The sequence below is a fragment of the Ictidomys tridecemlineatus genome, unplaced genomic scaffold (genome assembly GCF_052094955.1).
Source record: "Ictidomys tridecemlineatus isolate mIctTri1 unplaced genomic scaffold, mIctTri1.hap1 Scaffold_1692, whole genome shotgun sequence".
Classification (NCBI taxonomy): domain Eukaryota; kingdom Metazoa; phylum Chordata; class Mammalia; order Rodentia; family Sciuridae; genus Ictidomys; species Ictidomys tridecemlineatus.
The window spans coordinates 522-14,633 of record NW_027521472.1 but is presented as its reverse complement, the minus strand read 5'-3'; the positions used below and the strand labels follow the sequence as shown (position 1 = coordinate 14,633).

The window sequence follows — 14,112 nt, the reverse complement described above, 5'->3', positions numbered from 1 at the left end:
TGCTGGGGCCCGGCACAAAGCGCATCCCCCAGGAGCTCGGGGCCTGGGGGAGGGGCTGCAGTTGTCTCCTTCATCGCTTAATAAAACTGAACCCGCTCAGCCAAGGACGCCCGAGCTGCCGCGCCGCGGAGAGTCGTTCCAGGGACATTGTCGCCAAGCGTGGCCTCAACCTCCGGGAGATCCTAACGGCCTGGGCGGGGTCACCGGGGCCTGGAGTAGGAGGCGCGGCCCACCTGCGGGGCGGGGGAGGGGGCTGGGGCCCGAGGCGGGGTGGGAGTGGGTGTGTGCAGGGGGGAGGAGGCTTGAGGCCATCCCGATAAGAAATTCTCGGGTGTCCCTGGGACCTTAACCACAGGGCAGGTCGTCAGGAGTGCTATATAAGGCCGTAGGCCCTGAGTCGCGGAGCCGTCGGAGCAGGATCGTTGCGCGCCTGAGAGCGAGTAGCGCACGTCTCGCTCTCGGGCCACAGACACCCAGCCCCGACACAGCCAGCCCGGCAGCTCTTCCCGGTCGCCGCGAGCCCCCAGGAGGTGCCATGCGGAGCGCGCCGAGCGGACGTGCCTTAGCCCGCGCCCTGGTGCTGGCCAGCCTCTGGTTGGCAGTGGCCGGACGACCCCTGGCCCGGCGCTCTCTGGCTCTCTCCGACCAGGGGCCACACTTGTACTATGGCTGGGATCAGCCCATCCGCCTCCGGCACCTGTACGCCGCGGGCCCCTACGGCTTCTCCAACTGTTTCCTGCGCATCCGCACCGACGGCGCCGTGGACTGCGAGGAGAAGCAGAGCGAGCGTAGTAAGAGGCCGCCAGGTGCCCCCCACCCCGCGCCCCCGACCCACCGCCTGCTCCCAGTGCGCCTCCTCCCCTGGCCTTCCTCAGCTCTTGGGGGTTCCCAGGAACTCCCAGAAACTCCAGTTTTCAGCTCCGTAGCGTTACCTTTCCTCTCTCGGTCCCCACAGGGGGCCGACTGCACCCACGTGTTGCGGGTCCTGGAAGGATCTGGATATACCTTCTTGCTTCCCTTTTGCCCAGGTTTGATGGAGATCAGGGCGGTCGCTCTGGAGACTGTGGCCATCAAGGACATAAACAGCGTCCGGTACCTCTGCATGGGCGCCGACGGCAGGATACAGGGACTGGTAAGTGTCCCCACGCCGCGGGATGCGCCGGGGTGCGCTGGATCAGAAGCTAGATTTTCTCGCCTCGGTCCAGACTCAAATGGAAGTCAATGGAGGGAAAGATTGCAAGAGCCGATCAAGCTATTGTCTGATTTTTCCCCTCCTACGGAAATTTATGGTCCCAGGCTGTAGCCACAGAAATGGGAGGCCCGCCATGCAGTTCCCCTTGAACCAAAGGCCAGTCTAGCCGCACGAGGAAACCCCGTTTCGGCTCCTTTGATATTAAACAGGAAAACCCACCTCGACCTTTTCAGCCTCAGGCTTTGCATGTGTGGTCCTCACCTCTCTCTCTCTTTCTCTCTCTCTCTCTCTCTCTCTCTCTCTAAAGAAAAAGAGAGAGAGTGGAGAGAGACTATCCCCAAACAACATCTTTTTTAAAAAAATCATCAAGTTGGAAAGCAAAAAGTGCATTGAGGGCTGGCCAGGTTTCTTTTAATTAATCGCTGTACACCAGGAAAACAGTGCGCAAGGTGCCCACGCGGTTCACCAGCTCTGGGTCCTGCAGGCCCTCCTACCCGCTCACCTGCAATGCAAATACTTTGGGGCATTTCGGGGGCTGGGGGCTGGGGGTTGGGGGCGGCTGGGAGAGCCCAGGTAACCTCTGAAGGCTTGGGGCTGGAAGCTTGCGATGGCCGGGGCTCGGGTCCGGGAACAAAGGCTGGAAGTTCAAAGGACCGAGCTCTCGCCCCTCCCGGCTGCACTGAGGAGCTGTGTGAGGTCCCGGCGGGCCCAGCGCCTCCCAAGCAGCCCGGCTCACTGGAAGGGGCAGGGGCAAGGACAGGGGCAGGGGCCGAGAGGAAGCGCCAGGCTGCCTGTGGGGGATGCGTCTGCCCCAGGAAAAATGCTAATGGTGGCAGTGCTCAGCATTTTAGAGTCTCAAATTCGTTTTGTGGATCTGACGTCTATTTATTCCATTTATCTACTGAAAAGATGGGGGTGAGGGCAAAGGAAGGGGCACGAGGTCCGCCTGCTGAAAGCAGACTCCCAAGGGCTCCAACCTGCCCTGGCAACTTTTGTTATGTGGACATTTACTGTGACACAGATGCAAGTGGGAGGGCCGCCCGGCCACCCTCATTCTGCCCAGTGCACACTGGGGGTGCTGGTGGGAGCTTTCCCCCTAAAACCCTCCCTGCCTCTTTATTTGGTGAGCGTAGCCTAGCCCAAACTGAGGATTGTGCACCTCTCAATCCGCTTTTTTTTACCCCCTTTTAAGTAGAAATTCCACATTCTTCTAGAAACTCAAAATCGTTTCATTTTCTGCATGGAGAAAGTTCTCCCATCGTATTGGAATAGAATATTTCCCTTGTTTATTTGCAGTTTACATTTCTCAGAAACTCAGCGCAATCAACTTGGATGTCTGGTGGCTTTGTCCCAGTGTGTCATTAGCCCGGGCAGGAGCAATGGATTCTTGCTATTAGACTCTTATCAGGGCCTTATCAGATGTCACTCACCCACCTGCAGTTCAGTGACCTTTTCAGACTAGGCACAGTCAGACTTGTGTTTTCTGAGCAGTCCTCCCTACTCCCAGCTTTAGGCTGTCCTCGCTGTCCCCAAGAGGTAATGACACTGAACAGTTTGGAACTTGGCACCTCACAACCCTGAGGACTAGGAGTGTTCTAAGACCTGGGACCAGGGACCGCTTCCTGCAGCACACATTTCCGGCCACCCGCTGGGTGCAGGCTCGGTCCTGGGCATGGGGGAGGGGGCTGCGGATTATCTCCGTGTTCCTGGCAGGCTGCCTGGAAGGAGAAGGGGCCAGAGGGGCTGATGCTTCTGAAAACCATCTAACAGGCGGCCTCAAAATGGAAGGGGAGAGCGGGCAGATGCCTGGTCTGGGCCCCAGATGGGGCTGCGTGGAATGCTTCCGACCATCCTCGGAGATTTGATCAGATTCTCAAAGTCCCGAGGGATACAGTGAACTGTTTCAGAGTGAGGGCAGGGTTCTGTGGGCGTCATCACTCGGGACAAGGCTGAATTCAAACAGCAAAATGACTTTGTAGGAAATGCTAAGGAGCTGTAGAAAGAGTATGTAATGAGTAGCTCTATGAAGGGTGTATGTAGCTATTAAGCGAATACATAATATGTGCATATAGAAGCTGGGCGCCCTGGCGCACCCTGTAATCCCAGCAGCTCGGGAGACTGAGGCAGGAGGATCACAAGTTCAAAGCCAATTAGCAAGGTCTTCAGCAACTTAGTGAGACCCTGACTCTAAATAAAATACCAAAATAAAGGGTGGAGCTGGGTTAAGTGGTTCAGTGATTAAACACCTTGGGTTCAATCCCTGGTATCAAAAAAAAAAAAAAAGGAAAGTATATATACAATATATGTGAAATATATGCCTGCGGTGTCTACAGTGTAATATGTCTATAGTAGTATAATGTCTGTGTTCTCTATAACATAAAAGGTACTAAGTGTCGTCTATGAAACATAGTTGCAAGGAAGTGTACATTAAGCAGACCAGTGATGTGCACACCCACTACTGGTAGCCTCCAGGGGCAGCTGGTGGCTGTGGGGGACAGGAAACAGCACGAGGTCCTCGTGTGTTCTTTCGGGGTCCCTCCCTCTGGTGCTCACTTGCTGTGTTTGTCCCCAGCCTCGGTACTCGGAGGAAGAGTGCACGTTCAAGGAGGAGATCAGCTATGACGGCTACAACGTGTACCGGTCCCAGAAGTACCACCTTCCCGTGGTGCTCAGCAGTGCCAAGCAGCGGCAGCTGTACCAGAGCAAGGGCGTGGTTCCCCTGTCCTACTTCCTGCCCATGCTGCCCCTGGCCTCTGCGGAGACCAGGGACCGCTTGGAATCCGATGTGTTCTCTTTACCTCTGGAAACTGACAGCATGGACCCGTTTGGGATGGCCAGTGAAGTGGGCCTGAAGAGCCCCAGCTTCCAGAAGTAACCAGGGCTCCGACAGTGCCCGGTGACGATGACCCCGTGTCCCCCTGAGTGTAGCTTTAGGAAGGATGTTAGAAGTTGTACATAATCTGTGCGTCTTGCATGGTGGCGCCCGTTTCTAGCAGATAGACTTGCCTGATCCTGTTCGTAGCATTGAAAGCCCCGCACCTGCCCACCTGCCCTCCAAGCCCCCGCCCGTCCCTCAGCCCCACGTGGCTCTGCTGGAGGCCCTCTGCTGACGGGGAGCCCACTGTCCCTCAACTCTGCCTGCCACACGGACTTCCCTCCTCCTTTCTTGTCGTTTTTGGCAGATGGTGTCAGCTCTGTGCACTGTCTGGGGACCATGATGCGACCCCACGCGAGAATCCATTCAGATCTTAACTCTGGAAGCTAGTTCCCTTTCCCCACGTGCCCCTGGCCAGAACGGTCAGACAGACTCAGGAGCAGGCGGAGCCTGCAGCCCCAGGAAATTTGGGAGCTCTCCTGAGATTCTGGACAGAGGACTCCAGGGCTCGCCGCCCCGGACGGCTCTCCTCCTGTCCGCCTTGTCCAGTAGCCAGCATCCTGCACAGAGGAGCCTCTGAGCCAGGAGCAGGGCCGGTTCCCCTGGGGGGGGGGGTGGCCAAGCTGCCACCTCTGCCCCAGCTCAGAGGGATAGGCAGCAGAGATGGTTAGTCCCAGTGGCTCCAGGGGTCCTGGGAGATGGCACCCCACAGTCTGCCCTCTGACGACGCTCCAGCACCTCCCCTTGGGCTGTGGATGTCCACCCAGAAAGACCAAGGCGCTCACGGGTCACTCGTTCCATTTCCCTGGCTCTTGTACAGCCGCTCGTCCCCAGTCATTGTGTGGACAAGCCACTGCCTCGTGGCAGCACCCACAGCTCTCTGTCAACCCGAGGAAGGAAGGTTTGGAAGCCCCGAGTCTTGCCAACAAGCCGTGGGAGCGTGGGGAGGCTTGGCGCTCTGTCCCCAGCACTTAGTTTCCAGCGTGATATTTATGAGTAATTTATTTTTTTATTTTCTTACTTTATTTATACCCCCAAATTATATTTATGTACACGAGGTTTTGTTTTTATACATTAAAGCAGAGCTGGTTTGTATGTGTGCACTCTTTTATCTGAATTGAATGCTGGTCCCCGGAGGGGCAAGGGGAGGGGCTGCCCAGGGAAGGAGACCCCGCTGGGCTCCCCCACCCTGAAGCTCCCCAGACCCTTCTCTGTGGGGGCACTAGAGGGGCCCTAAGTCGGGCCCTTGGCCTAGTTGGCCTTGGGGCCGAATGACCCTGGAGGGAGGACGTTCTTGCATGGGACAGGAGGGATCGCAGCATCCCTGTCCTACCGATGAGGTGGCAGCAACAGCCCCCTGGTCATGACAAGTAATATCTCCAGGAGTGACGATCTCCCCTGGGGGCAGAGTCACCCCATGGAGAATCGATGGCCTAAGCAGACAGGACTCCTGCAGGTTTCTCTCTGCCCAGGAACAAGTCCGGAGGAATGGATGTGTGCTGCTGGTGCTCTGTGCCAGGGGGCCTGCCCTCTGTGCTGCTCCTGCCGGCTCTGATGCTGTGGCCCAGTGTGGCTCAGGCCAGGGCGGGGCCATCGTGGATCTGCTCAGGGGAGCCAAAGCCACTGCACCCTGGCAACACCCCTGCACCCCTGGTGCCAGGATCGGGTCGCACCCCAGCTGCAAGGCAGCCTGGGAAAGCACGTCCTAAGGGTCCATTGCCCCGCCAGGTGCCCTGTGGGCTCTGTTGGCAAGGAGAACGCAGAGGAGGTGGGGGGCCACGGAACAGGCCCACCCCCTGGAGGAGAGTAAGGGGGCGCTGGACTGAGCTGGGCATGGGAAGCCCCCCCCCATTCTGTCAGTGGTAGCCAGAGGCGGCCAGGGTTTGGAATCGTGGGGCAGTGAGGGAGGGGTGGCTGAGAGGTCCTAGTGTCCTGGGCCTGCCCTGCACCTGCACCCTGGAAGTTGCAGTGAGCTGACCAACATGAAAAAATAACAGAATTGTACCCGCGGCTGAGAGGTCACCCTGGGGGAGTCGGAGTGAAGGGCACCCAGGACCTCTGTCCCTCGCTACGACTGCCTGGAATCTGTCATTAATTCAAGGACACAGTGGTACAAACTGCCCTCCAGTAGGTCCTTAAGACACCGCTCAAGGATGGCCTGCGGCGGACCATGAATGTGGGTGGGGCAGCCTGGGGCTCCGCAGATCTCCGCTCCCAGCTGCTCCCAGAGCAAACCAGTGACCTCCTCCTTCCTGTCTTCATCTGTAATCAGGAGGCAGACTACAGTCCTGAGTCCTGTGCCACTGGACCACGTGGACTTGAGATTTAGATCCACAGGCTGGAAAATGCTGACACAGCATTCTCCATCCCTGGTTTTGCAGAGGAGAAAGTGCAGGACCAGAGAGGGGAAGGCGCTCAGCCAAAGCTGCACAGCCTGGAGGCAGCATGCCCGGGGCGGGGTGTGCACAGGCCAAAGCAGAGATGAATCCCAGAGTCTGTTAACTTGCTGTGTTGCCTTGAGTAAGTCATATAACCTCTCTGGGTCCGCACCCTACTTCACACAAGAGTCGCAAGAGTCTGATGGAATTGTGCCTGCAAGATGCCCAGTCAAAACCACCACCAACCGCCAGCAGCCCTCGCCAGGGACACAGATTACCGTGAGCTCTTGGCTGGTTCACAACTTTGACTGCAGGTGAAGACGCCCGGGAGAAGTCTCCACGGTGGACCCTGCTCTGGAGACTCTGGTGTACGTGGACCGGGTGTGCCCTGACTCAGGACCCTTCAGAGCCCCTCACGGTTCCGATGTGCAGTCCAGGGCGAGAACCATGGAGGACCCGTGGGAAGCTCTCCCTTTGTGCTGGAGACACGGCTCCAGGGGGAAATGGGGGAGGAGGCGCTGGGTACTGGGCTCTGTGTAGAGTCTCCTCCTTTCCACATGGTCACAAGAAGACACAGTGACTTTGTGCACTAACTCGCGCCACAGTGTTGATGGCTGATACGTTTTTGCCTGTCCTGGCAGCCAAGTCGCAGGGACTCTGAGGATGATGCAAGGGGGGGGGGATTATTCGTTGAGGGTGCATCTCTGCACCCTCCCCGCTCCCGCATCTTTCTGGTGCCTTACCCTCAGCTGCTCACCCTGCCACGTGCAATGCTGCCAGAGGCTGTAAGCAAGAACGCCGCGTGCCCCGCGTGTCCCGCGTGCCCCTCGGTCTGGATGGCAGATAAACGATGCCTTTTTTTTTTCCGTGTAAGTGGACTTGTTAGCAGAATTGGCATATATTTATACTAAAAAATTGTTCGTGGTTGATCTAAAATTCAGACTTATCCAGATGCCGTGGGTGTTTTGTCTGACCCTAGCTTTGGATCCCCTAGATCCCCACCATTGGTGTGGGGTCGAGTCACGACACAGGACCAGGGACAGACAGTGGTTGGACTGGACCAGTCTGCCCAGTGGGTGAGGACGGGAGCACGGCAGAGCACCCAAGCGCCAGGCTCCGCTGGTGGCGGTGGGGGGTGGCGAGCGGAGGAGACTCCCCATTTCGGGCCGGTGACGCACCCTGTCATCTCAGAGGCTCGGGAGGCTGAGGCAGGAGGATCCAGAGTTAAAGCCAGCCTCAGCAACAGCAACTAAGCAACTCAGTGAGACCCTGTCTCTAAATAAAATACAAATTAGGGCGGGGATGCAGCTCAGTGGTCCAGTGCCCGGGAGTTGGATCCCCGGTACCAAAGTGCTCCCGAGCCAGCAGGGACCTATCCCGTGATCCAGACCCCGAGAGCCTGGGGGAGGGCTCCAGCAATTGCCAGGGACAGAAAACCTGCTCCAAGTAGGAAGAGAACTGGGACTAACTGGCTCACATTGGCCAGGGGCTGCCCAGCTTTGAACGTGTTGTGTCCCTCTGGGGACACAGAGGACCTCATGACAGGGGCTCCCACAGCTTGGGCTTATCTGCGGTCCACCAGTGGTCTCAGCAGAGATGACAGACCTTCTCCTTTCCAGGTCCCAGAGCACAGCTTCACAGCCCCACGCTCATCCCAGCCCGGGACCGGACGCTCTGTCCCTCCTCCAGCCCAGAGAAGAGCCAGCCCCCAAGGGACTCTGGGACTTTGAAAGGAGGAGGTAAGGGGCACCCAGGGACAGAGAGTCCCTCTGGGATCCTGCTTTCCCTCCTCACCAGCCCCTGGAGGGACGTCCCTCTTTTGATTAGGAGATGAAAGTTGGAAATTTTTAAAAGACCAGAAAGAAGGAGCAGCGGTCAGGATAGGCCCGGGGCCCAGAACCCACTGGCCCTCGGTGGAGGGCGGCAGAGGACAGCACGCTCCTGGCTACACTCCTGGAATCGCGGAGTAAGCCTGTCTTCTGGGTGCAAACAAGTCCACTCTGCCCAGCCCCTGGTGGCTTCAGGATGGGGCCTGTCACCTGTCACCAGGGCAGGATGAGCCCACCCCACTCCCAACCTCCCTCTGGGGAGGCCCAGGAGGTGACCAATGACTCCTAAAGTAGCGGAGCCAGCCTTCCACCCGAAAGGACAGGACCAGACATAGGCTTCCGGAGTGGGGGGCCGCCCACTCGCCCCATGTCCCTCTCCATCCATAGCCGGGGCACAGTCTGTGACATAACATCAATGTGAGTGTCCCCAAACCCTGTGGCCTCTGGAGCGCAGGAATCAAACCCAAGGCGCTGGGGGACCCCGGCTGCAGGCCATCCAGCATCCCCCATCCCCGCCACCCCACGTGGGCTGAGCCGGCTGCTGCCCACCTGCTGGCCTTCCTGGTGGGGGGCGTCCCCACATTTCAGGACCACAGAAGTTGGGAGCTGCATCAGGAGACACGGGCTGAGACAGGGTCCTTACAGACACTCGGACTCCCCGGCCCCGTTGGAGGCCACCCGAAGGGAAGCCCAGGCTGAGGAGGGTGCGGAGGGAGGGGCCCGGCTCCACGGAGGGAGGGGCGCTCTGGAGATCCAGATCCCGGTGCCCGCTCAGTGGTCTCAAGTGGACTCCCTGTGGTCTGCTGAGGCACCTTCACCACCGCTGCCTTAAAGTCCTTGTCAGATGAATAGGTGGCCCATCTGGTTCACTTGGGTTGGCCTGCGTGGACGGCCTAGACCTGCCTCCTCTTCTCTTCTCTTTCCCCTCCTTCCCTCACTTTCTCTCTCTCTCTCTCCCCCTACCCCTTCCCCTCCCCTCCCCTCCCTGGAATGGAACCCAGGGGCGCTGACTGAGCCACATTCCCCGCCCTTTTTATTTTTATTTGGAGACAGGGAGACAGGGTCTTGTTAAGTTGCTGAGGGCCTCACTAAGTTGAGGAGGCCGGCTTTCAACCCCCCGGTCCGGTCCTCACACACCAGCCTCCCGAGGCGCTGGGATCACAGACGTGCAGCACCGCGGACACACGGATTTCTTTTCTCTCTTTTTTTAAAAAAATAACGTTCTTCCTGGGGGCTGGGGTCGTGGCTCAGAGGTACAGCGCTGGCTAGCACGCAGGAGGCCCTGGGCTCCATCCTCAGCACCGTGTAAAAATAAATAAAGATTTTTGTGTCCAACTACAACTAAAAAACTAACATTAAACAAAATAAGAGTAACATTCTTCTTCCCTTCCTGCTCCGCCCTTCCCTCCCTGCCTTCCCCTCTGCTGGGCCACTTGGCTTTACCTTCTGTCCTCGCTGGCTGAAGGGAGAATGTGGTTCCCCCTCCCCTGGTCCTGCAGCCCCTGGTCTGGGTGCCTGGGTCCTGCCCGCCCAAGCTTGGCCTCCGCGTCCCCACAGAGGGGTTGGAAAGCGTGACATCTAAGGGACACCGCAACGAAGCCACGCAGGCGCCGCCTTGGGTGTCTAGCTCAGCAACTCGGCTGTGGAAATGTGTTTTTAATTATCGCTGGTGCTGGGGAAGGAACCCCGACTTCGGGCATTTGGAGGACCAGCTTTACCAGCTTCGCCAGCTTCACCGCTGAGCTACTCCCAGCCCAAAAGATTTTTTTTTTTTAACCATCAAAATAAATGGAGGATGTGAGGGGGATCTGGCGTGGCGCCTGTCACCTGAGACCGTGTCCTGTGTCTCCTATGCCGCTCACAATGTGACAGGGTCCATCGCCAGGGCTGATTCGGCTGACCTGGCTGGCTAGGTGGGGGTCCCTTTGCTCCCTCGCGGCTCCAAGTGTGGCCCTCCCGAAGCTGCGTGCTCCATCCAAGAGGACGACCTTCCCGATAGAGGAGGTCCCAGTGGTCCCAGCGGTCATGCAGGGCCCAGGCTGGCGGTCCACCAGTCAGCACAAAATCACCCCAAATTTCCAGGCACTGGGTGGAGAGCAGGTCCCACTCCAGGATCCTGTTTTCTTCTCCGTATTCGTTAGAGACGATTCAACGCGCTGCCGTGGACCACCACCGCGGCGCCTCCAGGCATCGCATCGACCGTGCCCTGCTGACGTTCAGTGGCCCTCCGCGGTGGCTGGGTCATTTCACCGGTAAATATTCCACCAGGTTCGCGAGCAGATGAAGCTTTGATTTTTAAACTTAACGAAACGTGGTTCCTCCCAGCAAACTCACATCAGTACCCGGTGCTCAGCGCCTCCCGTTTACCTTGAGAGCGCGTCTGGAGGTTCCAGCGGAGAACACGGCTCCTCTGTACCCCTGACCCAAGGACCACTGGGAGTTGGCAACCGGGAGAACCTGGCAGCCAAGAAATATTTTTGCAAATTAATAAACATTCTAAATGGAATAAGTTCTGGATACACTGTCCACGTCAGGTCGTGGAAGGGAAGGAGCCCACGTGCCCAGGTCCAGGCGCACAGTGGGGGCTTTGTGTGCACTGGGTACTCTTTGCTTCCTGGGGGCTGGTCTGTAGCAGTGGGAGGGTCAGGGTCACCAGCAGACCAGGCTGGTGGATGCGCAGCAGCTGGGTTGGTGCCACACATTTCCGTGGCTTCCCAGTCCGGACCTCACCCTGTAAGAGCCGCCTTCCTGAAGCCCAGGACCCGCGGGCTTGCGCGCCCGTTCTGTGCGCCTCCACCCGGTGGTGCCTTTGCAGTGTGCACAGGTCCTCTCGGCCCCCCCCCCCCCCGCCCACAGCGCTTTGGTGCTGGAACCTTCTTCTGAGCCTCCATTGGCCCCAAGCAGACCCCAGGAATGACACTCGGGACCTGTGTTGTGTGGGACCCTATTCTTGGATGACAATTCTCAAAACCACTGGTTTGCAGATGGACATTGTTGGCACCACTCAGGGGAAGGTACTGAGACTCCAGGGGCCTCCTAAGGGCACGTGTCCAAGCCAGCCCCATACCTGGCCACTGCACGCTGCTCTGCAAACCTCAGTTACAACCCCCTCCTCTCTACTGGCCCAGCTGGGACAGGCTGCGGGTCCCCCCGTGGGCCTCCCGTTTCCCACCTGGCTGGATTTACAGGCACGTTTGCCAGCGCTGCCATGACAAGGTGCCACAGGCTGGGCGCTCAGACCTCAGGGGTCACCCCCTCACAGAGGCCAGAAGGCCCAGGAGGAGGCCAGCTCCTCCCAGGTTCTCCTTGCTGCCCGGTGGCTTCTTCTCCGTGTCCTCACACGCCTGGTCTCTGTGACTCAGAAAGCCATCAGTCTTGCTGGTTACAGCGCGTGGCCTCCGTGGCCTCCCGTGGCCTCCGTGGCCTCCAGTGGCCTTCCATACCTCCTAAAGTCCTTCTTCTGGCCGTTCTGAGGTGCAGGGGGCAGGGTTTCTGCTCTGCAGGAATGGGGGACTTACTTCACTCACGTGGGGCCCTACCCAGGACCTGGGTGCGCTGAGAACACTCCACACCACTCCTCCCCGAAGGCCCGCACCCCAGCTCCCAGGTGGGGTTTTTATTTTGGGGGTTGTCGGGGGAGACAGAACCAGGAACTGAATGAAACAGAGGGTCACGCGAATGTCCTCTCAGGCCCCTCTGGGGTCCTCCCTCCCTTGTCCCCAGAGGCTCCAGTCACCTGTTTCCTGCACTCCCCTCCAGCCACGTTCCCCGTGTGTGGTCCAGAAGTGCTGGGGCGGGTGTGAGCTTGTGAGCAGGCTCCCAGTTGTGAACTGCGCTGGGAACTGCGCCGCAGGGTGCATATGGGGGCGGAGGCGCAGTGACAGCCAGCCCTAACCCTCCAGGACTTGAGGTGACTTGACCTTCTTCCTCGCCCTGCGCCCCACCCCTGCGTCCCGTGGTCCCAGCGGTCATGCAGGGCCCAGGCTGGCGGTCCCCCAGTCAGCACAAGATCACCCCAAATTTCCAGGCACTGGGTGGAGAGCAGGTCCCACACCGGGGTCTTGGTTTCTTCTCCGTGCTCGTTAGAGACAATTCAACGCGCTGCCGTGGACCACCACCGCGGCGCCCACGGGCATCACATCGACCGTGCCCTGCTGACGTTCAGTGGCCCTCCGCGGTGGCTGGGTCATTTCACCTGTAAATATTTCATCAGGTTCGCGAGCAGATGAAGCTTTGATTTTTAAACATAACGAAACGTGGTTCCTCCCAGCAAATTCCCAGTGGTCCTTCGGTCAGGGGTACAGAGGAGCCGTGTTCTCCGCTAAAACCTCCAAACGCGCTCTCAAGATAAACGGGAGGGGCTGGGGATGTGGCTCACGTGGTAGCGCGCTCGCCTGGCATGCGTGTGGCCTGGTTCGATCCTCAGCACCACATACAAATATAGATGTTGTGTCCGCCGAAAACTAAAAAATAAATATTAAAAAATTTTAAAAAAAGATAAACGGGAGGCGCTGAGCACCGGGTACTGATGTGAATTTGCTTGGAGGAACAACGTTTCGTTATGTTTAAAAATCAAAGCTTCATCTGCTCGCGAACTTGGTGAAATATTTACAGATGAAATATTTACACGGGGCTGGGATTGTGGCTCAGTGGTAAAGCACTTGCCTAGCACGTGTGAGGTACTGGGTTCGATTCTCACCACCACATAAAAATAAATAAAGATTCATCAACAACTGATAAAATTTTTTAAAAAAGAAATATTTACAGGTGAAATGACCTAGCCACCGCGGAGGACCACTGAGTCTCAGCAGGGCACGGTCGATGCGATGCCCGTAGGCGCCGCGGTGATGATCCACGGCAGCGGGCAGCACGTTGAATTGTCTCTAACGAACACGGAGAAGAAACCCAGACCCTGGTGTGGGACCTGCTCTCCACCCAGTGCCTGGAAACTTGAGGTGGTTTTGTGCTGATTGGGGAACCTCCAGCCTGGGCCCTGCATGACCAGCTCCTCCCAGGTTCTCCTTGCTGCCCGGTGGCTTCTTCTCCGTGTCCTCACACGCCTGGTCTCTGTGTCTCAGAAAGCCATCAGTCTTGCTGGTTACAGCGCATGGCCTCCTGTGGCCTCCGTGGCCTCCAGTGGCCTCCCCGTGGCCTTCCATACCTCCTAAAGTCCTTCTTCTGGCCGTTCTGAGGTGCAGGGGGCAGGGTTTCTGCTCTGCAGGAATGGGGGACTTACTTCACTCACGTGGGGCCCTACCCAGGACCTGGGTGCTCCGCGGTGCTGGGTCATTTCACCTGTAAATATTTCTTTTTTAAAAAATTTTATCAGTTGTTGATGAATCTTTATTTATTTTTATGTGGTGGTGAGAATCGAACCCAGTACCTCACACGTGCTAGGCAAGTGCTTTACCACTGAGCCACAATCCCAGCCCCGTGTAAATATTTCATCTGTAAATATTTCACCAAGTTCGCGAGCAGATGAAGCTTTGATTTTTAAACATAACGAAACGTTGTTCCTCCAAGCAAATTCACATCAGTACCCGGTGCTCAGCGCCTCCCGTTTATCTTTTTTTAAAATTTTTTAATATTTATTTTTTAGTTTTCGGCGGACACAACATCTATATTTGTATGTGGTGCTGAGGATCGAACCAGGCCACACGCATGCCAGGCGAGCGCGCTACCACGTGAGCCACATCCCCAGCCCCTCCCGTTTATCTTGAGAGCGCGTTTGGAGGTTTTAGCGGAGAACACGGCTCCTCTGTACCCCTGACCGAAGGACCACTGGGAATTTGCTGGGAGGAACCACGTTTCGTTATGTTTAAAAATCAAAGCTTCATC

At 57.6% G+C, this 14,112-nt stretch overlaps 1 protein-coding gene across 1 annotated transcript; it reads left to right on the top strand.

Annotated features, from left to right (window-relative positions):
• Positions 1-295: 295 nt before the first annotated feature.
• Fgf19 (fibroblast growth factor 19) lies at positions 296-5,162 on the top strand. The gene is made up of 3 exons (XM_040283982.2): positions 296-791; positions 1,029-1,132; positions 3,765-5,162. Exons 1-3 carry the CDS (start codon positions 536-538, stop codon positions 4,065-4,067), a joined length of 663 nt encoding a protein of 220 aa, XP_040139916.1. The 5' UTR covers positions 296-535; the 3' UTR covers positions 4,068-5,162.
• The last annotated feature ends 8,950 nt before the right edge of the window (positions 5,163-14,112 follow it).